General features: G+C 46.4%; 1 protein-coding gene across 1 annotated transcript in view; it reads right to left on the bottom strand.

The window, feature by feature from the left end:
- Positions 1–21,794, bottom strand: part of secisbp2l (SECIS binding protein 2-like) — a 39,235-nt gene extending 17,441 nt beyond the window's left edge. The window contains 5 exon segments of the mRNA XM_064990200.1: positions 2,111–2,267; positions 2,765–2,920; positions 3,279–3,459; positions 6,285–6,460; positions 21,551–21,794. Of these exon segments, the coding sequence (XP_064846272.1) occupies positions 2,111–2,267; positions 2,765–2,920; positions 3,279–3,459; positions 6,285–6,460; positions 21,551–21,568 (688 nt within the window). The 5' untranslated portion in view covers positions 21,569–21,794.
- Between the last annotated feature and the right edge of the window lie 2,055 nt (positions 21,795–23,849).

The following is a 23,849-nucleotide window of genomic DNA, read 5'->3' as shown; positions in this document are numbered from 1 at the left end:
TATACTAAGGCAGAGATTGTCAAGTGTATGTCTTTTGGAGCATGCAGTTGCATGGTTTGCTAACTATCTGTCTGATAGAACTCAGTACACTCAATTTGATGGGCTTATGTCTGTTAAATTGTCTGTCTTGAATGGTGTGCCCCTAGGCTCTGTACTTGGTCCTCTCTTATTCACTATTTATATAAATGATTTAGACAAAATGTCCAAAATCCACAACCTCATTTTTATGCTGATGATACTGTTATTTACTGTTGTGCCTCGTCTCTTACAAAAGCTTTCCAGAACATGCAAACTGCTTTTTATACTGTTCAACATACCTTGTGTCAATTGAAGCTTATCCTCAATACTGACAAAACTAAACTAATGGTGTTTTCTAATGCAAGAAATAGACCTCTGAACCTTTAACCTATTACTACCTGTCAGGGCAAGGAGATTGAGGTTGTAACCTCATAAATATCTTGGAATTTTAATTGATGACAACAACTTACAAAAAAATTGAAGCTGAAATTGGGATTTTATTTTAGGATGCCAGAAGGAGGCTCGTGTCAGCTACATTTATGCCTTTACTAGACTATGGGGATATTTTATATATTAATGCTTCCGCTCAGTGTTTGAGATCAATTGACACTCTTTACCATGGCACTTTGAAATTTATTTTAAAACCCTTACGCACCACTGAACTTTGTATACCAGGGTTGGCTGGCCTTCTCTAGTCACTCGTAGGCTCAGTCGCTGGTATACTTTTATTTACAAAGCCATTTTGGGTTTACTACCTTTTATTTGGGCATTTTTATTGTTCAGAAATGTGGTGGGTACTCTCTTCGTTCGCTGGACTTTATCCTGCTAACTGTTCCAAATGTCCCAAACTGAATTTGGTAAAAGGGCTTTTACGTACTCTGCGCCATCGTCTTGGAACGCCTTACAAAATACTTTTAAACTGGAAGAACTTGTCCCGATTGGTGTTTTTAAATCACTGATGAAGGATTTTGAGGCCGATTCACTGACCTGTCAATATTTTTAATTTGCTGTTTTATACTCTTGTGAATTCAATGTTTTTTACTAGATTACTTGTAGTTTTTCATGTTGTCTGTCTGTAATTTTTGTTGTAATGACTTGGTGCTGCCTATCTTGGCCAGGGCGCTCTTGAAAAAGAGATTTTAATCTCATGAGCCCTTCCTGGTGAATTCAATGGTTTTTACTAGATTACTTGTAGTTTTTCATGTTGTCTGTCTGTAATTTTTGTTGTAATGACTTGGTGCTGCCTATCTTGGCCAGGGCGCTCTTGAAAAAGAGATTTTAATCTCATGAGCCCTTCCTGGTGAATTCAATGGTTTTTACTAGATTACTTGTAGTTTTTCATGTTGTCTGTCTGTAATTTTTGTTGTAATGACTTGGTGCTGCCTATCTTGGCCAGGGCGCTCTTGAAAAAGACATTAATCTCATGAGCCCTTCCTGGTTAAATAAAGGTAAAAAAAAAAAAAAAAAAAAAAGTGGCATTATTCCCCCAGCCAGATGTATCACAGAAGACAACACGTACTGCACACGTGCAGAGTAGACCTCTCCAACCTGAAACTCTACATTCCTACTGTCTTTCCAGCAGGATGGGTATCATAGACTCCATTTACACAGGCAACCCAGTTGTGATGTTTTTTTCCACTAATTTGTCTTTTGACAAATCACATCAGATTTTTTCACATCAGATCTTTTTCAGAGCTGATCTGATTGGTCAAAAGACCAATTAGGTCAATAAAATAAATAGACTGGGCTGCCTGTGTAAACGTAGCCATAGTGTCTCAGTATGATGAAGCGTAATCATTGTAAACCTGTTCTCTCAGCTCAGTAGGATCTATATGCTCTGTGGTTGACTGTGTAGTTTCATTATGTAAAGCCTTTATACTGTAATGAAGGCTTAGACCACAGTCAGGCACATACAGTCAGTACACAACCCTGTATAGAAGTTAGAGAAGAGTTAGGCCCGTCATTCATCTGTGGACATACTTTAGACCAGTATACAGGGGTTTGGCAATGCAAACCTGAGTCAAACCCTGGGCTCAACTAGTACTACAGTGTACTAGTATTGGTACTAGTATGTTACCGGTTATAAACGTACCAGTCTGTTGGGCAGCGTCCACCAGTAGGACTGTCTTGGGCCGTCCATCTGGCCCCGAGGAACACACCTCCTTCTGGACAGCCACAGTCCTCATGGGGGGCCTTCTGGCCCTCAGGGACTGACACAGCCCCACCTGCTGCTGCTGATAGAACATAGACTATAATAACATTAAACATCATTTTGTATATTGATGTTATATGACCCAATTAATGGTATTAATTAATGAATTCATTGATGGTATTAATTGATCAAATCAAATGTATTTGTTACATACACATGGTTAGCAGATGTTAATGCGAGTGTAGCGAAATGCATGGGCTTCTAGTTCCGACAATGCAGTAATAACCAACGAGTAATCTAACTAACAAGTCCAAAACTACTACCTTATTCACACAAGTGTAAAGGGATAAAGAATATGTACATAAAGATATATGAATGAGTGATGGTACAGAGCGGCATAGGCAAGATGCAGTAGATGGTATCGAGTACAGTATATACATACCCTACATTACTCATCTCATATGTAAGTGCCATAGTTTAAAGTGGCTAGTGATACATGTATTGTAATCAGTAATGTAAAAATGAAGTATGGACCTGAGCACCTTGCATTAGGGTAGACCAGCAGAATAACATGTTTGACCCCTAACCTCTTACCTTGGGTAGAACGGCAGGTCTGACCATGCCCCTCCCACCTCTCTGATTAGCGAGTCCAAACGCCTGTCCTAGAGGGGCCGGTCTCTCGCTGACGTCAGCTGATATAGGGTTTACCACGCCAGGCTGCAGGGGCCCGGCGTACGTTCCTGGGAAGGGCTGGTAGAGGAACAGAACAACTGTATTTTCCATTTGTGACAAACATTCACACATACTCCACTACCTACCATGCTAAAGGGCACATTGGCAATGAAAAGTACCTGTGACAATGAACATTTATCCTCCACTTCTTCTGTTCTCCTAACCATTTCTTCAGGCTACTAGTCTTGTAAACCTCTTCTCCCAAAAACAACACACTCCACTACCTACCAAGCGAAAGGGCACATTGAAGGTGAATAGTACCTGAGATCTGACACCAGCAGCCCTCCGGGTTGCTAATTCTCCTCGCCCAGGATTTGAACTAGCAACCTTCTGACTACTGGTCTGCCTCTAACCCCCTAACATTTCAGCTACCTACCTGGTAAAAACCCATCATGGGGGGGCAGGGTGCAGGCATGATCTGGTAGTAGGTGTAGTCGTTGGAGACTGGAGGCTGGGGGGAGGACAGGATGGGGTAAGCTAGGTACGGACCACCTGGGCTGGGGTTGGGCTGCTGCCAGCGCAGGTCCCCTCCTCCGCTATACATGGGGTGCTGTTGTCTGTAGAGGGGAGGGAGAGAACAAATGACTGGTGTAGTGATGATTGTATGAATATACTGCAACATATTAGGACTAATATACCCGTAGGAGGCCAGAGAAAACTGTGTCAAACTAAGACAAAGCTTGTTACACTGCTGATATCAGTGTAAAGCTGACTGTGTGTGTGTGTGTGTGTGTGCTGACAAGGTGACAGCCACACACACACAGCTGACATTTTAACAGCCAGTGGTCTTGAGAGACCACTTCCTGCTATTCAAAACAGACAGGAAGGAAACGAACGTGCAGCATGAGGCAGATCACCCCTGACAAAGAGAAACGCACAGGACACACACACAGGTCGACAGCTCTCAATCACATCCAGGGCATAAAATTAACACCCAACACCTGCGGGTAAAAATGTATATTTCACCAACCCCATTGGCGGGTGGTCAATGTGCAGGGCTCTACAGTGGGAGCATTACATTCCTGAATAAAAAGTCCAAAGTCAAGTATAAGCACATGTGAGTTAGTGTTCAGAAAATGTTGCAGTATCTGTTTTTAAAGTACTTCAACTATTTTGTTTCAAAGCTGCTAATTCCACAAAGAAATATCAATCCTACAGTTGAAGTCTGAAGTATACATACACTTAGGTTGGAGTCATTAAAACTCTTTTCAACCACTCGACAAATTTCTTGTTAACAAACTACAGTTTTGGCAAGTTGGTTAAGGACATCTACTTTGTGCTTGACACAAGTAATCTTTCTAACAATTGTTTACAGACAGATTATTTCACTGTATCACAATTCCAGTGGGTCAGAAGTTTACATACACTAAGTTGACGGTGCCTTTAAACAGCTTGGAGAATTCCAGAAAATGTCATGGCTTTAGAAGCTTCTGATTTGCGTCAATTGGAGGTGTACCTGTAGATGTATTTCAAGATCTACCAGTGCCTCTTTGCTTGACATCATGGGAAAATCTAAATAAATTTTATTTTAACTTTATTTAACTAGACAAGTCAGTAACCACTAGGCTACCCTGCCGCCCATCAGCCAAGACTTCAGAAAAGAAAATGTAGACCTCCACAAGTCTGGTTCATCTACTCCAAAACCGCCATAAAAAAGCCAGACTACGGTAGGCGACTGCACATGGGGACAAAGATCATACTTTTTGGAGAAATGTCCTCTAGTCTGATGAAACAAAAATAGAACTGTTTGGCCATAATGACCATCACTATGTTTGGAGGAAAAAGGGGGATGCTTGCAAGCCGAAGAACACCATCCCAACCGTGAAGCACGGGAGTGGCAGCATCATGTTTTGGGGGTGCTTTGCTGCAAGAGGGACTGGTGCACTTCACAAAATAGATGGTATCATGAGCAGGGGAAATGATGTGGATATATTGAAGCAACATCTCAAGACATCAGTCAGGAAGTTAAAGCTTGGTCACAAATGGGTCTTCCAAATGGACAATGACTCCAAAAATACTTCCAAAGTTGTAAAATGGCTTCAGGACAACAAAGTCAAGGTATTGGAGTGGCCATCACAAAGCCCTGACCTCAATCCTGTAGAAAATGTGTGGGCAGAACTGAAAAAGAGTGTATGAGCAAGGAGGCCTACAAACCTGACTCAGTTACACCAGCTCTGTCAGGAGGAATGGGCCAAAATTCACCCAACTTATTGTGGAAGGCTACCTGAAACATTTGACCTTAGTTAAACAATTTAAAGGCAATGCTACCAAATACTAATTCAGTGTATGTAAACTGACCCACTAGGAATGTGATGATAGAAATAAAAGCTGAAATAAATCATTCTCTACTATTATTCTGACATTTCACATTCTTAAAATAAAGTGGTGATTCTAACTGACCTAAGACAGGGAATTTTTACTATGATTAAATGTCAGGAATTGTGAAAAACTTAGTTTAAATGTATTTGGCTAAGGTGTGTGTAAACTTCTGACTTCAACTGTATGTCCCATCTGGCACAGCTGAGCTCACTGAGTGAAATGCTGATAGATTCATTTTTGGAGGCACTGTGCACAGGCATAAAGGTTGGTATTCTTTCCACAAACGTCTACAAAGTGAGACTTTGTCCTTGTGTTCCTTGGCTATTTACATTGTTTTGCTCACAAGTTCAGTAGTTTTTCAACATTAGTTTGAGTCTGTTGCTTCAACTGATAGCAAAGAGTCAGATCCCAAATCTCACACACCAAGGTAACCTCCCGCCCTTAAAGGGCCAACTCAACAATTTGTCTATTAAATTTTGGTTAAAAAATCCAGTCACAAAAAATGAAAGAGTAATATCACATTTCTTGATTTTTGAAACGTTACAAAGCATGGTAACCTGTTTTTGGTGTGTTTTTATAAAAAATCAGAGTGCCTGGTATATTTTTCTGCCCTAATCACATCCCTGGGTGGTAACTGATCATTCACAGCCTAGCTGTGTGTAACACTCACACGGTATATGGGGGTTTCCTTAGGTGAATCAGAAGGAAGACCCCATCAGTTTTCCCACTGACATGAACACAGGCACATTCCTGGAGGAGGGTCAGAAACAGGAATATTCCGGGACTCCATGGAGATTCTTTCCGAGCTAATGCTAGGCTAACTGTCAGCGGCTGGGTAGTTCCAATACAGATTATATCAGTGACAGTCGCACCTCAGGCTCTTATGGTCAGATTACCAGACACAGATTAAGCCTAGTTTTGAATGAAAAGATATGTGCTCAGAAATTCCCCATTGAATATGGTTTTTAATCCAGGACTAGGTTTAATCTGTGTCCAGGAAACCTGCCCTTAGTGTGTAGGCTGCATGATCTAGGGACTATAAGATGTAGGGTGATGTGTCTACCTGTTGGGTTGGTTCTCCTGGACAAAAGGGTAGCAGGTGATGAGGTAGCTGGGGATTGGGGTGGGCTCTACCCCCCCTCCTCCTTCTCCTCCAGACAAGCTCATGGTGACCAGCGCTCCTTCCAGGGCTTTCTTTTGTGGGATAAACGGCTCCACTTCGGCTGACAGTTTCACATCCTGCAAGGAGAGACAGAGGCAGTCAGAAACAGACGTCACAGACAGGAGAGGAGAGGACCTGACCGGAGAGGAGAGGACCTGACCGGAGAGGACCTGACCGGAGAGGAGAGGACCTGACCGGAGAGGAGAGGACCTGACCGGAGAGGACCTGACCGGAGAGGAGAGGACCTGACCGGAGAGGAGAGGACCTGACTGGAGAGGACCTGACCGGAGAGGAGAGGACCTGACAGGGGAGGACCTGACCGGAGAGGAGAGGACCTGACCGGAGAGGAGAGGACCTGACCGGAGAGGAGAGGACCTGACCGGAGAGGAGAGGACCTGACCCTGACAGGACAGGAGAGGACCTGACCGGACCTGACCTGACCAGAGAGGAGAGGACCTGACCGGAGAGGAGAGGACCTGACCGGAGAGGAGAGGACCTGACCGGAGAGGAGAGGACCTGACCGGAGAGGAGAGGACCTGACCGGAGAGGAGAGGACCTGACCGGAGAGGACCTGACCGGAGAGGAGAGGACCTGACCGGAGAGGACCTGACCGGAGAGGACCTGACCGGAGAGGACCTGACCGGAGAGGAGAGGACCTGACCGGAGAGGACCTGACCGGAGAGGACCTGACCGGAGAGGAGAGGACCTGACTGGAGAGGACCTGACAGGACAGGAGAGGACCTGACCGGAGAGGAGAGGACCTGACCGGAGAGGAGGACCTGACAGGACAGGAGAGGACCTGACCAGAGAGGACCTGACCGGAGAGGAGAGGACCTGACCGGAGAGGAGAGGACCTGACCGGAGAGGACCTGACCGGAGAGGAGAGGACCTGACAGGAGAGGAGAGGACCTGACAGGAGAGGAGAGGACCTGACCGGACAGGAGAGGACCTGACCGGAGAGGAGAGGACCTGACCGGAGAGGACCTGACCGGAGAGGACCTGACCGGAGAGGAGAGGACCTGACCGGAGAGGAGAGGACCTGACCGGAGAGGAGAGGACCTGACTGGAGAGGAGAGGACCTGACCTGGACCAGAGGAGAGAGGACCTGACCGGAGACAGGACAGGAGAGGACCTGACCGGAGACCTGGGAGAGGAGAGGACCTGACCGGAGAGGAGAGGACCTGACCGGAGAGGACCTGACCGGAGAGGAGAGGACCTGACCGGAGAGGAGAGGACCTGACCGGACGGAGAAGACCTGACCGGAGAGGACCTGACCGGAGAGGACCTGACCGGAGAGGACCTGACCGGAGAGGAGAGGACCTGACCGGAGAGGAGAGGACCTGACCGGAGAGGACCTGACCGGAGAGGAGAGGACCTGACCGGAGAGGACCTGACCGGAGAGGACCTGACCGGAGAGGAGAGGACCTGACCGGAGAGGAGAGGACCTGACCGGAGAGGACCTGACAGGACAGGAGAGGACCTGACAGGACCTGACCTGACCAGAGAGGAGAGGACCTGACCGGAGAGGACCTGACAGGACAGGAGAGGACCTGACCGGAGAGGACCTGACCGGAGAGGAGAGGACCTGACCGGAGAGGACCTGACCGGAGAGGACCTGACCGGAGAGGACCTGACAGGAGAGGAGAGGACCTGACAGGAGAGGAGAGGACCTGACCGGACAGGAGAAGACCTGACCGGAGAGGAGAGGACCTGACCGGAGAGGACCTGAGAGGAGAGGACCTGACCGGAGAGGACCTGACAGGAGAGGAGAGGACCTGACCGGACCGGAGAGGACCTGACCGGAGAGGAGAGGACCTGACCGGTGTTACGGATACAGTTATCCTGTGTGTGTGTATCCTGTGTGTGTGTTTCTTTTCTCTCCTTCTCCCCTCACAGGTGAAAATCATCACTCCCCAATCAATCATCAATCAGAAGACACACCTCCTCATATTTCCTAAACCTATCACAGTTCTTTCCCCATGGTTTAAAAACCCCATCATTTGTTTGTTCTGCAGCTCAGCTCAGCTCAATCTCTCTGTAAATGCCATGTCTGTAGGTCTCTGTGTTTCACTCTCGCTTTGTGTCTTAACCTCTCTTTTGTTTAAGCACCTCATAGCACTTTGTCATCACCTGTGAGTATTGTTTTCGGTTATGGTGTTTGTGTTTGATTGCTGGTGGAAAAGGGGGAAACCAAGACAAGTCGCCCATGGGCATACACTACCCGTAGGTGAACTTTGTTAAATACACTAGTTAGAACTGGGCGGACCACCCACTGTATTTTTGGTTAGTTAGTTAGCTGTTGTTAAAGTAGGCTAGTCTAGCTTAGGGGTGTTTTTGAATACTTATTGTTTCTTTCCTTGGGTCCAGCTCAGCCCCTTTTCCTGCTCCCCCATTACCGTGTGTTTATAAATAAACCTAGAGTTTGACGGTAGATTTCAGTTGTCGTGCTTATTTCGTTCACACTTTTCCTTTGTCACAATAATAATTTGCATGAGTTATGTTACGAGTCTCATTACCATCCCCCCTAGGCTGTCGGGCCAAAAGGGATTCGTAACATAAGTGGGGGCTCATCCGGGATCTGTCATAACTGACACCCATGCCGCTCATGTAGATTGTTGTAGTGGTATAGTTCAGTGTTGAGCGTCATAGCTGAAGTAGCATTAGTGTTTGCTATTTCCTTTGGCACTTGTGAAGTAGTGTAAAAATGACTACTTTTGATTTGAAATCTTTTTTGGATAACCCTTCGTGGGAGGTTTTTGACAAATGTCGTAGAGTTGATTTAATGACCTTGGCTGACCATTATTCAGTATCGATTCCGCAGAGTTTAGTTAAGGCGGAGGTGAAACGGATAGTATTAAATGTATTGTTGGAAGAGCAGGTGCTTGTGTTACCGCTGCCTGAGCCTACTACCCCTGTAGCGGATGTTGCTGCTCCTGTAAGACCATTGGTGTCTGATAATGAGGGAGAGGCTAAAACACCAGCCACATTGTCCCATTTTGATCCACTCTCCCCACTGTCAAATGGTGATGCCAGGAGGGATGTCCGTTTAGCACAGTTCCAACTGGAGGTGGAAGAGAGAGCCCAAATTAGGCGAGAGACTCTCCAGTTGGAGATGTGTAAAATAGAGGCAGAAAAAGAACGAGAACAACGGCATTTGGAGATGTGTAAAATTGAGGCAGACAGAGAACAAAGGCAGTTGGAGTTCAAAATGCGCCAGATGGAACTTGAGGCAGAGACAGCGAGGCTAGCCTCCGGTCCTACTGTGCCTGTTTGTGAGCCGTCCTCACCTGCTGTGTCCTCAAACACGTTTGACATTAGTAGGCAGATTGCCTTAGTACCTTTGTTCAGAGAGTCAGAGGTTGACTCCTATTTTTGTGTATTTGAGCGTATAGCCGTAGCATTGAAATGGCCTGAAGAGGTTTGGTGCCTATTACTTCAGTGTAAATTAACTGGTAAAGCCCAAGAGGTTTTGTCAGCGCTACCTCTGGAGGACAGTTTGAATTATGAAGTGGTCAAAGCTACTGTTCTTCGTGCCTATGAGCTTGTGCCTGAGGCATACCGACAGAGATTTAGGTCTCATAGAAAGTCTTCTAGTAAGACTTATGTGGAATTTGCTAGAGACAAGGGAAATCTGTTTGATAAATGGCATGCTGCTAGTAAGGTAACTGATTTCAACTCTCTCCGGGAGTTAATCTTGTTGGAAGAGTTTAAAAATTGCTTACCCGAACGCATTGTAGTTTACCTAAACGAACAGAAAGTATCCACCCTGGCAGAAGCGTCTGTGTTGGCAGACGAGTTTGTGTTGACGCACAAGAGTGTGTTTTCGGCTCAAACTGAGAGTAGAGCTACTGAGTTTCCTACCTTTAGTCCTAGTCGTCCAGCAGTAGTATGTCAAGCACGCCAGAAGAATGAGCGTCGATGTTTCTATTGTCATAAAGTAGGACATATGATTAATGATTGCTTCCTGCTTAAACGCAAACAAGGGATGTCTCTTCGTGCCAAGCCACCAACAGGTGTTGCTCTAATTCGTACGGTTGTGAGGTCTGCAACAAAACAGGTGCCTCAGGGTAACTGTAGTTTGAAAGTCTCAGTCCCCGACCGCAGTTATGAACCATTCATTTTCGAGGGGTTTGTGTCCCTAACGAATGACGAAGCGTCTCAGCGTCCGGTTAAAATCCTTAGAGATACTGGTGCGGCGCAGTCGTTTATATTGTCTGATGTGTTGCCCTTATCTGATGATACATACTGTGGTTCCAGTGTGTTAGTGCAGGGTATTGAAATGGGTTTTGTCCCAGTGCCATTGCACTTTGTGAAAGTACACTCTGAGTTAATCAGTGGAATATTCAGAGTGGGGGTACGCCCTATGTTGCCAGTGAAAGGTGTGACCTTCATAATGGGTAACGATATTGCCGGAGGAAAGGTAGTACCCGTATTGGAAGTATTGGATAAAAGTGACCACTCTCTCTCGAATGAGCTGGCACAGAATTATCCACATGTGTTCCCCGCTTGTGCCGTCACTCGTGCTCAGGCACGACAAGAGGGTGATGAGATAGATTTGTCGAACACTGTTCTGTTCAAAGAGGTTGATCAAGAGGATGGATTGTGTGATACCTCTGAGAAGCATGGACAGGTGCGCCCTGTTGATGCCAAGGTCTTGGCTATAACTGCATTCCCTGCACCTACCACCAGACGAGAGCTACGCCGCTTTTTAGGGATGGTTGGCTACTACCGTAGCTTCTGTAAAAATTTCTCTGCGGTAGTTGCTCCATTGACCGATTTGCTTAGTCCGGCTAGATCATTTGAGTGGTCCCCTGATTGTAAGAGAGCTTTTGAATCAGCGAAAGCACTCTTATGTAGTACACCTGTACTTGCTGCTCCTGATTTTGAACAACCGTTCAAACTTGAGGTAGATGCTAGTGCCAGAGGTGCTGGTGCTGTTCTACTGCAGCAGGACAAGAGTGGAGTGGATCATCCCGTTTGTTATTTTTCACGTAAATTTAATAAATGTCAAACAAACTATGCGACAATAGAACAAGAAGCTCTTGCTTTGTTGTTGGCTCTGCAATACTTTGAAGTATATATTGGTTCCAGTGCCCTACCCGTGATTGTATATACTGACCATAACCCCTTAGTTTTTCTCCACCGAATGTACAACCAGAACCAGCGCCTTATGCGTTGGGCGCTGATTGTACAAAATTATAATTTGGAGATCCGCCACAAAAAGGGTTCTGATAATGTGTTGGCAGATGCTTTGTCTCGTGTGTGAAAATGATTTCTGCATGTTTTGCAAGGTTGTTGCTTTGTTGGGAGTATTAATTGAAATACTGTAGTCGCAACCCCTAGGGTTGCTCTTTTAAGGGTGGGAGTGTTACGGATACAGTTATCCTGTGTGTGTGTATCCTGTGTGTGTGTTTCTTTTCTCTCCTTCTCCCCTCACAGGTGAAAATCATCACTCCCCAATCAATCATCAATCAGAAGACACACCTCCTCATATTTCCTAAACCTATCACAGTTCTTTCCCCATGGTTTAAAAACCCCATCATTTGTTTGTTCTGCAGCTCAGCTCAGCTCAATCTCTCTGTAAATGCCATGTCTGTAGGTCTCTGTGTTTCACTCTCGCTTTGTGTCTTAACCTCTCTTTTGTTTAAGCACCTCATAGCACTTTGTCATCACCTGTGAGTATTGTTTTCGGTTATGGTGTTTGATTGCTGGTGGAAAAGGGGGAAACCAAGACAAGTCGCCCATGGGCATACACTACCCGTAGGTGAACTTTGTTAAATACACTAGTTAGAACTGGGCGGACCACCCACTGTATTTTTGGTTAGTTAGTTAGCTGTTGTTAAAGTAGGCTAGTCTAGCTTAGGGGTGTTTTTGAATACTTATTGTTTCTTTCCTTGGGTCCAGCTCAGCCCCTTTTCCTGCTCCCCCCATTACCGTGTGTTTATAAATAAACCTAGAGTTTGACGGTAGATTTCAGTTGTCGTGCTTATTTCGTTCACACTTTTCCTTTGTCACAATAATAATTTGCAAGAGTTATGTTACGAGTCTCATTACCATCCCCCCTAGGCTGTCGGGCCAAAAGGGATTCGTAACACCGGAGAGGACCTGACCGGAGAGGACCTGACCGGAGAGGAGAGGACCTGACAGGAGAGGAGAGGACCTGACAGGAGAGGAGAGGACCTGACAGGAGAGGAGAGGACCTGACCGGACAGGAGAGGACCTGACCGGAGAGGAGAGGACCTGACAGGAGAGGAGAGGACCTGACAGGAGAGGAGAGGACCTGACAGGAGAGGACCTGACCGGACCGGAGAGGACCTGACCTGACCGGAGAGGACCTGACCGGAGAGGACCTGACCGGAGAGGACCTGACCGGAGAGGAGAGGACCTGACAGGAGAGGAGAGGACCTGACAGGAGAGGAGAGGACCTGACAGGAGAGGAGAGGACCTGACCGGAGAGGAGAGGACCTGACCGGAGAGGAGAGGACCTGACAGGAGAGGAGAGGACCTGACAGGAGAGGAGAGGACCTGACAGGAGAGGAGAGGACCTGACAGGAGAGGAGAGGACCTGACAGGAGAGGACCTGACCGGAGAGGACCTGACAGGAGAGGAGAGGACCTGACAGGAGAGGAGAGGACCTGACAGGAGAGGACCCTGACCGGACAGGAGAGGACCTGACAGGACAGGAGAGGACCTGACAGGAGGAGAGGACCTGACAGGACAGGAGAGGACCTGACAGGACAGGAGAGGACCTGACAGGAGAGGAGAGGACCTGACAGGAGAGGAGAGGACCTGACCGGACAGGAGAGGACCTGACCGGAGAGGACCTGACAGGAGAGGACCTGACCGGAGAGGACCTGACCGGAGGACCTGACCGGAGAGGAGAGGACCTGACAGGAGAGGAGAGGACCTGACAGGAGAGGAGAGGACCTGACAGGAGAGGAGAGGACCTGACAGGAGAGGAGAGGACCTGACAGGAGAGGAGAGGACCTGACAGGAGAGGAGAGGACCTGACCGGAGAGGAGAGGACCTGACCGGAGAGGAGAGGACCTGACAGGAGAGGAGAGGACCTGAGGGAGAGGAGAGGACCTGACAGGAGAGGAGAGGACCTGACAGGAGAGGGAGGACCTGGACCTGACAGGAGAGGAGAGGACCTGACAGGAGAGGAGAGGACCTGACAGGAGAGGAGAGGACCTGACAGGAGAGGAGAGGACCTGACAGGAGAGGAGAGGACCTGACAGGAGAGGAGACCTGGACCTGACAGGAGAGGACCTGACCGGAGAGGAGAGGACCTGACCGGAGGAGGGACCTGACCGGACCTGACAGGACAGGAGAGGACCTGACAGGACAGGAGAGGACCTGACCGGACAGGAGAGGACCTGACCGGACAGGAGAGGACCTGACAGGAGAGGAGAGGGACCTGACAGGAGACAGGGAGGGAGAGGACCTGACAGGACCTGACCGGACAGGAGAGGACCTGACCGGACAGGAGAGGACCTGACAGGAGAGGAGAGGACCTGACAGGAGAGGAGAGGACCTGACAGGAGAGGAGAGGACCTGACAGGAGAGGAGAGGACCTGACCTGACAGGACAGGAGAGGACCTGACAGGAGAGGAGAGGACCTGACAGGAGAGGAGAGGACCTGACAGGAGAGGAGAGGACCTGACAGGAGAGGAGAGGACCTGACAGGAGAGGAGAGGACCTGACCGGAGAGGAGAGGACCTGACCTGACAGGAGAGGAGAGGACCTGACAGGAGAGGACCTGACAGGAGAGGAGAGGACCTGACAGGAGAGGACCTGACAGGAGAGGACCTGACCGGAGAGGAGAGGACCTGACAGGAGAGGAGAGGACCTGACAGGACAGGAGAGGACCTGACAGGAGAGGAGAGGACCTGACAGGACCCTGACAGGGAGAGGACCTGACAGGAGAGGAGAGGACCTGACCGGAGAGGAGGGACCTGACCGGAGGAGGAGGGACCTGACCGGAGAGGACCTGAGAGGACCTGACAGGAGAGGAGAGGACCTGACAGGAGAGGAGAGGACCTGACAGGAGAGGAGAGGACCTGACAGGAGAGGAGAGGACCTGACAGGAGAGGAGAGGACCTGACAGGAGAGGAGAGGACCTGACAGGACAGGAGAGGACCTGACAGGAGAGGAGAGGACCTGACAGGACAGGAGAGGACCTGACAGGAGAGGACCCTGACAGGAGAGGACCTGACAGGACCTGACAGGAGAGGAGAGGACCTGACAGGAGAGGAGAGGACCTGACAGGAGAGGAGAGGACCTGACTGGAGAGGATCTGACAGGACAGGAGAGGACAGGATCACCTCGCAACGCACCAGACAGACTCAGGAGTGATAGACCTCTCACTTTTGTGCCAAAATAAGAGCAGTTAAAGTGGACCCATATTAGGTTATGTTCAGGACTGTGGGTCAATCAGGGATAAATCAACATACAATGACAAAGATCAGCTGGTACTGACAGCACAATCACTGTGTGAAGTCTTCCTGGAACGTAGTTATTTTAGTAACCCAAGGGGTGACATCAATGATCCATCAACAATCCATAGACATTTAGGTCTAAGATCAATCACACAGGACTGGAGAGTAGGCTGTCAGTCAGTAGTAAACATTGATATCTGACTAAGAGACCGACGACCCTAAGCTATATGACTGGACCACAAAGTCTGAGTAGGCCTGTTACCTAAGGAGCAGCTCGCTGCTTCACCCAGCGAGAATAGAATAGGGTGCCAAGGCTAGACTAATTATTAACATAACTCATGACTTCATCTGGCATCATCTCCACGACACAGCCAAAACAGAACTGGTTCCTTCACAACAAATGAAACTGGCAACAAGAGAAACAACTTTTCACTGGGTCTGAGAATGGAGAGTTGGAGTCAATGGCTGATCTCTGAAAATACACCTTATTACAATAGTGAACTACTTTGACCAGGGCACATAGAATAGCATCCTGCCCAGGGGTATTTTTTAAAATGTAACCTTTGTTTAAGTAGGCAAGACAGTTAGGAATTGGTTCTTATTTACAATGATGGCCTAGGAACAGTGGATTAACTGCCTTGTTCTGAGGCAGAACAACAGATTTTTACCTTGTCAGTTCGGGGATTCGATCTAGCAACCTTTCGGTTACTGGCTGAACTAGTAACCATAAGCCACTAGGCTACATGCTGGTTAGCCACTCTAACCACTAGGCTACCTGGCTACCTACAGTACATCAAGCTGCCTAACGAAGCAGGCGATAGGCTCCTGCGCTATGGGCTGTTTTAATGTGGACAAGGCTACTTACTTATATAGGGAATAGGGTGCCAAGTCGGTCACAGCCGATGAAAGCATAACAAAGTGTTGACCTTAGAGCAGTGTGATCAGGGGACATGTGAGTGTAGCAGACAGACACAGCAACATGTAACCTGGTGCAATAGAAACACTTCCTGGTTGGTCTGACACTGATCAGAGTAGTGTGGAGAGCAGAGTACTGTTTCCTTGTACTCAGAGAACATGACTGACGGAGGGCCTTAGAACACACAGTCCAATGCCTGTGCTTTCAGCCTAACCCTTCCTATTAAGTTATGCCAACACAATACAGCATTTTTAGGGAGTGCCTTGGAACTGTTATGCTTCATTGGTAAACATTTGTTGCCCCTTTCATCCAAAGAGCCCCTCTCCCTACCAGCTACCACTAACATTAAACACTAGGTAGCACTCCTACCATCAGCATTCTGTCCCGAGACATTCCTTTCCTCTGGCCCTGAAGGTGCCCCTTAGATGCTGATCTTGAGTTAGTTTTGCATTTCCCCCACTATTGGTTGAGGTTAGGATTGGGGTGTAAGGTCCTCTCCTGTCCAGTCAGGTCCTCTCCTGTCCAGTCAGGTCCTCTCCTGTCCTGGATCTAGCTAATCCTAGATCTGTACCTAGGGAAACTTCACCTCAGAGCCACCAGAGAGCAACCAGCAGAGCCGGGGTGGTAATGACTCAGTCACCCAGCATCTTCAGGAGGACTTTATGGGTCAGCTATATTTAGCTGCTCATTCTTCCCAGAGAGATTACACTAGTAGCCAACTATGTGTTACATAAGGTCTCTAAAGACAATGTCAACTAGGACACAGCCTACCCACAAAGATCCTTTAATTCAATTGTTCTATTTCATTCTGGGGGCCTACATCTATTGCCATCATGCCACAGGGACAGAGGAGGTGGTGGTTTGTGGTATGCGTGTGTGTGTGTGTGTGGTATGTATGTGTGTGTGTGTGTGGGGGGTGTGGTATGTATGTGTGTGTGTGTGTGGTATGTATGTATGTGTGTGTGTGGTGTGTGGTATGTATGTGTGTGTGTGGTGTGTGTGGGTGTGGTATGTATGTGTGTGTGGTGTGGTATGTATGGTGTGTGTGGGTGTGGAGGGGAGGAAGGCTGTGATGAAATGTCAAAATAATACAGGTCATAAATAGAGGTCGACCGATTATGATTTTTCAATGCCTATACTGATTATTGGAGGACCAAAAAGGCCGATACCGATTAAATGGCCAATTTTATTTTATTTTTTAAAATGTATTTGTAATAATGACAATTACAACAATACTGAATGAACACTTATTTTAACTTAATATAATACATCAATAAAATCAATTTAGCCTCAAGTAAATCATGAAACATGCTCAATTTGGTTTAAATAATGCAAAAACAAAGTGTTGGAGAAGAAAGTAAAAGTGCAATATGCGCTATGAAAGAAAGCTAACGTTTAAGTTCCTTGCTCAGAACATGAGAACATATGAAAGCTGGTGGTTCAGTTTAACATGAGTCTTCAATATTCCCAGCTAAGAAGTTTTAGGTTGTAGTTATTCTAGGAATTATAGGACTATTTCCCTCTATACCATTTGTATTTAATTAACCGTTGACTATTGGATGTTCTTATAGGCACTTTAGTATTGCCAGTGTAACAGTATAGCTTCCATCCCTCTCCTCGCTCCTCCCTGGGCTCGAACCAGCAACACAACGACAACAGCCACCACATCAAAGCAGCGTTACCCATGCAGAGCAAGGGAAACAACCACCCCAAGGCTCAGAGCGAGTGAAGTTTGAAACGCTATTAGCGCGCGCTAACTAGCCTGCCATTTCAAAAAAAATAAAAAAATAGGCAAGCCAGCGCCCAAAAATACCGATTTCCAATTGTTATGAAAACTTGAAATCGGCCCTAATTAATCGGCCCTAATTAATCGGTCGACCTCTAGTCATAAAATATCCATCATAAAATGTGTCACAAAGTATCTGTCAAACATACCTGTACAGCTCGCCGACACATCACAAACCACAGTACCATGTCAAATCAACAGAGGCTTACCTCTCTGAAAATAAAATACAAAGGATGACAATTATCCATTGTTTGAAACAATGTCCTCCAGGGTTTGGATAGGTCAGATGAGATGCAGCCTACTGCTCTAGTATTGGTATCATCAGTGGATTGGAAGAGTGGAAAGATAATGTAGGCCACTAGATGGGACAGCAACAGGGTGACAGCCTGGGTCAAAGCTGGGAAATACAGGTCAACAGCTCAGTGTCTGAAAGGAATGTTGTCAAAGCACTCTCAATGAGCTTTTCTGTCTGTCTGGATGGATGGGTGGGCCTGGGTGGGTTCTGGGTGAAACTGAAGAAACACAGACCATCTCTACAACCCCTCCCCACTGTTCCCTCTCCTCATCCCCCCACCCTGCTCTGTTGCTCCGACCAAATCACATTTTGCTATCAATTGAATTAATGTGTGTTTGTAGTCCTGATGAATGCTGCTTCAGGGGACTTTAAACACTGATATGGAAACACTGAACTGGGTCTGACTACTAAGTCATGACCATTGGACTGTTTATCTCGGTTCACCTCTTATCAAGACTGACCATTGACATCATGTTGACTGAATCACAGGCGTTCCTACCCAGCTGACACGTCGGGACTTGCTGCTTGAGTCCCAAATGGCACCCTATTCCTTTCATAGTGCACTACTTTTGACCAGAGCCCAATATGGTGCCATTTGAGATGGAGTCCAGACCTATCACTGGGGCGGGCAGCTGCGGTCAGAGGATAGATCAACCTCATCCCCCCCTTTCATTCTGAGAGGAGGAAAGGAAGAGGGAGAGTTGACACGAGTTCACGACACAAAGACACTCCATTCTCCCAGCCAGGGTCGGAATGTATGAATCCAGCATCAGTACAGCAGTGAACACACACCACACACCGCCATTGTTTCCCAGTGCTACTGTACTGTCCGTGGGCAGTGTGGGCTGACATCTGATAGATCCAGGGGTCCTGAGTGGTCAACACAGAGCGCTAGGGGTGACGTAGCCAGCTGAAAACAATACACTGCAGTATACTAGATGGCAGCTTTCTGTGGCCTAAATTATGGTGCCATATACTGTCATGGAATTAAGCCTAGTGAAAAATATGCCATTTTAAATGAACCATATGCTTTGTTTCCATATGAGGTTTGATGGTTAGGACTACTCTAAAGAGAGCTGGTTACTTTAGATAATTACGTGAAGTTAGTTACACAAAACAGAGGGGTTGGCTGTGTTACTTTAGATGACAAGGATGCTGATAGAGGAGAGGTTGGTAAATTTAAACTTTAGGTGAGGGACGTTACAGGAAGTAGGCCTGGCAAGCTATAGGTGACGTTACAGGAAGTAGGCCTGGCTAGCTATAGGTGACGTTACAGGAAGTAGGCCTGGCTAGCTATAGGTGACGTTACAGGAAGTAGGCCTGGCTAGCTATAGGTGACGTTACAGGAAGTAGGCCTGGCTAGCTATAGGTGACGTTACAGGAAGTAGGCCTGGCTAGCTATAGGTGACGTTACAGGAAGTAGGCCTGGCTAGCTATAGGTGACGTTACAGGAAGTAGGCCTGGCTAGCTATAGGTGACGTTACAGGAAGTAGGCCTGGCTAGCTATAGGTGACGTTACAGGAAGTAGGCCTGGCTAGCTATAGGTGACGTTACAGGAAGTAGGCCTGGCTAGCTATAGGTGACGTTACAGGAAGTAGGCCTGGCTAGCTATAGGTGACGTTACAGGAAGTAGGCCTGGCTAGCTATAGGTGACGTTACAGGAAGTAGGCCTGGCTAGCTATAGGTGACGTTACAGGAAGTAGGCCTGGCTAGCTATAGGTGACGTTACAGGAGGTAGGCCTGGCTATAGGTGACGTTACAGGAGGTAGGCCTGGCTATAGGTGACAGGGGAGACAGTTACAGGATTAGGCCTGAGAGGATCAGTTGAGGAGTGAGGATGGTGGCCCAACCAGGATAAGCCAATTACACAACTAGTTACAACAGAGTCAGTTGCTATATGACTCCAGCCCTAGTCCACCAGGGAAAAGAGACTCCAAACATGTGCGCCCTGGCTGGGGGAGACTCAGCCAGGAAGTCCCTGGCTGTGTCCAGGTCTGGGTTCTTTAACTCTGGGTGCCATTCTCCATTCTGCTGGTGTGAAGGTGTAGGTTGTTTGTTCAGACGGAGTTGTATGTGATTGATTGATTAGCGCCTGGGATGTGAGTGAGAATAGCAGCGATTGTGGAAAAGGCTGCAGGTTGGCGTGTGTGTGTGTGTATGCGTGTTAGAGCGAGGAAGAGAGAGAATAGCAGCAATTATGGAAGATGCATTAGCAGGTAGCCTAGCGGTTAGAGGGTAAGGCCAGTCACCCTGAAAGTTCGATGGTTCGAATCCTGAGCCGACTAGGTGAAAAATCTGTAGATGTGCCCTAGAGCAAGGCACTTAACCCTAATTGCTCCTATAAGTGGAGCTCAGCTCCAGACGTGTGGTGAAAAAGCCAGGGCAGCACTGGCCTGGCAAAACTGGGTGGGACTACTGGGCCATCAACCATCAAACCCTTTGTCCATTCAAGCTTTTGTCTCTGTTTCATTGTCTTCTAACATTCTCAGCTGGAAAGAGAGAAGTTGTATTGTTCTTCACTGTTGTTGAATGGGAGGGGGCAAGAGAGGGAGCAATAGAGTGGTGGGTGGATGAGCGAGCTCGAGTGTGTGCATGTACACTACATTTTGAAAAATATATTAAAGTCACAAGCATGAAACCATCTTGGGTCCTTGAATCTCCCATGCACCATCATCACATCACTGTGGACCAAAACTCAGCCTATGTGGCATCTGATGGTGACACAGGAGGACTTCATCCAAATCAAATCACATTTTATTTGTCACACGCGCCGATTACAACAGGTGTCGACCTTACTGTGAAATGCTTACTGTCAAGCCCTTAACCAACAACTCAGTTCAAGAAATAGCCAGCTGAAAACAATACCCTGCAGTATACTAGATGGCAGCCTTCTGTGGCCTATACTATGGTGCCATTTACTGTCATGGAATTAAGCCGAGTGAAAAATATGACATTTTAAATGGGCACTTACAGTAAGTCAGACCACATAATAGAGTAGCTAACTTGCATCATAGTTAAGTTACTCTATGCGCAGCAGGAGACACTAAATGGAATGTGATTCAAATGCAAAAGAACCGGACATTTCTCCAGAGCGAGTCAGCTGGCTAGTTAGTTGTCAACAATATACCACACACTCACTGCAGACTGGAAGTTTCTGGTAACTGGTCACTACCTAGCTAGTTAACTTAGCCTGGTCCGTATTATAATAACTATCTAGCTAGTTATTTAACGGTGTGTCAAACATCAAAGTTCACCAGATACCTAAGTCAGTTCATGTCAACCGATATGTTGACATGAACTGTCATTAATGTCAACACATTGTGACAGTATAGGTACTGTAACTAGTTTAGTTAGATTCTCAATATAGTTAGCCTCAATTAAAACATATCTAGTACATAGATCAGCATATCAGGGAGAATAGATGAGATATTGGCCATCCAAAATGACAAGCGTATAAAAGCTGCTTAGCTAACTGGCTAGTTAGCCAGTTAGCTAGTTCACTTCTCTTTACTTACACTTAGCGATCTAGTTAGATGACAAATCATTGACAATAATAAAACATCGGATAAACTCACGGACACTTCTAAAACATTAAAGGGACATTGTTACCTGCAGATACGTTTTGGGCCTAGCTAGCTAGCTTCATATTCCCATTAGCTAACTAAAGCCAGTTGTGCCGTTACCAGACATAATCGGTTCCGTCATTACTTCGCAGAGAAAATCTGTCTTTACCTTATCACAAGACTCCATGTCAATCGCTGAGACCGTGGCAGACCGTCATTGAGCACGCAGTGGTCGTCAAGATATAGGTGATTTAATTTTCTTCATTGTAAATGTTGAGCCATTTGTGTGAAACACACCCTGTTTTACCTCTGCCTAGTTGAACTGTTGCTGCCTAGCTAGCTCGGCTAGCTCTGAATGTGTCAACGTAGGAATGGAATGGCAGAGGGGATGGTCATCTGGGACGGAAAGCCCACAGTCTCAAACAATGTTCGTCTTTGCCTTCGGCGTCTGTCACTGATAAGATTTGATGGACCAGGATAAATAGGCCTACTGTGCAAAAAGTATATATTTTTTTGTTGCGTAAAGCAGCTGCAGTCAGAAGTTTACACACACCTTAGCCAAATACATTTAAACTCAGTTTTTCACAATTCCTGACATTTAATCCTAGTAAAATTACCTGTTTTAGGTCAGTTAGGATTGCCACTTTATTTTAAGAATGTGAAATGTCAGAATAATAGTAGAAAATTATTTATTTCAGCTTTTATTTCTTTCATCACATTCCCAGTGGGTCAGAAGTTTACATACACTCAATTAGTATTTGGTAGCATTTCCTTTAAATTGTTTAACTTGGGTCAAACGTTTTGGGTAGCCTTCCACAAGCTTCCCACAATAAGTGGGGTGAATTTTTGCCCAATCCTCCTGACAGTGCTGGTGTAACTGAGTCAGGTTTGTAGTCCTCCTTGCTCATACACACTTTTTCAGTTCTGCCCACAAATCTTCAATGGGATTAAGGTCAGGGCTTTGTGATGGCCACTCCAATACCTTGACTTTGTTGTCCTCAAGCCATTTTGCCACAACTTTGGAAGTATGCTTGGGGTCATTGTCCATTTGGAAGACCCATTTGCGACCAAGCTTTAACTTTCTGACTGATGTCTTGAGATGTTGCTTCAATTTATCCACAATTTTCCTCCCTCATAGTGCCATCTATTTTGTGAAGTGCACCAGTCCCTCCTGCAGCAAAGCACTCCCACAACATGATGCTGCCACTTCACGGTTGGGATGGTGTTCTTCAGCTTGCAAGCCTCCTTTTTCCTCCAAACATAGTGATGGTCATTATGGCCAAACAGTTCTATTTTTGTTTCATCAGACCAGAGGACATTTCTCCAAAAAGTACGATCTTCGTCCCCGTGTGCAGTTGCCTACCATAGTCTGGCTTTTATATGACGGTTTTGGAGTAGTGGCTTCTTCCTTGCAGAGCGGCCTTTCAGGTTATGTCGATATAGGACTAGTTTTACTGTGGATATAGATACTTTTGACCTGTTTCCTCCAGCATCTTCACAAGGTCCTTTGCTGTTGTTCTAAGATTGATTTGCACTTTTCGCACCAAAGTATGTTCATCTCTAGGAGACAAAACGCATCTTCTTCCTGTGAAATATGACAGCTTGTTTGTTACAGATGAACGTGGTCCCATGGTGTTTATACTTGCATACTATTGTTTGTTACAGATGAATGTGGTACTTTCAGGCGTTTGGAAATTTCTCCCAAGGATGAACCAGACTTGTGGAGGGCTACAATTACTTTTCTGAGGTCTTGGCTGATTTCTTTTGATTTACTCATGATGTCAAGCAAAGAGGCACTGTGTTTGAAGGCAGGCCTTGAAATACACCCACAGGTACACCTCCAATTGACTCAAATGATGTCAATTAGCCTATCAGAAGCTTCGAAAGCCATGACATCATTTTCTGGTATTTCCAAGCTGTTTAAAGGCACAGTCAACTTAGTGTATGTAAGCTTCCGACCCACTGGAATTGTGACACAGTGAATTATAAGTGAAATAATTAGTCTGTAAACAATTGTTAGAAAAATGACTTGTGTCATGCACAATGTAGATGTCCTGATCGACTTGCCAAAACTATAGTTTGTTAACAAGAAATTTGTGGAGTGGTCGAAAAACAAGTTTTAATTGCTACAACCAAAGTGTATGTAAACTTCCGACTTCAACTGTATGTCTAGCCTACAACACCGAATCAACTTTTGGATTATAATTCTAACAGATTTCTGCTTTGCTACTGTTCTGTATGCAATGTGATGGATGACATAGATTCCCTCCCATCACTGAAAATGTATCTATCTATTCATAAGTTTCTGCACACAAACAATTGACTAACACTAAGAACAGGAGTCTGTTGCAACTACCAAATAATACTGATATTTACAAATAATATAGTATGGAACCAATGTTAGCATGAGAGCTAAAAAGTAGACGGTATCTAGACCTACATTGAAATGTCATATACAGTAAACACAG

Source organism: Oncorhynchus masou, chromosome 2 (genome assembly GCF_036934945.1).
Source record: "Oncorhynchus masou masou isolate Uvic2021 chromosome 2, UVic_Omas_1.1, whole genome shotgun sequence".
NCBI classification, from domain to species: domain Eukaryota; kingdom Metazoa; phylum Chordata; class Actinopteri; order Salmoniformes; family Salmonidae; genus Oncorhynchus; species Oncorhynchus masou.
This window is presented reverse-complemented; position numbering and strand designations above follow the sequence as displayed.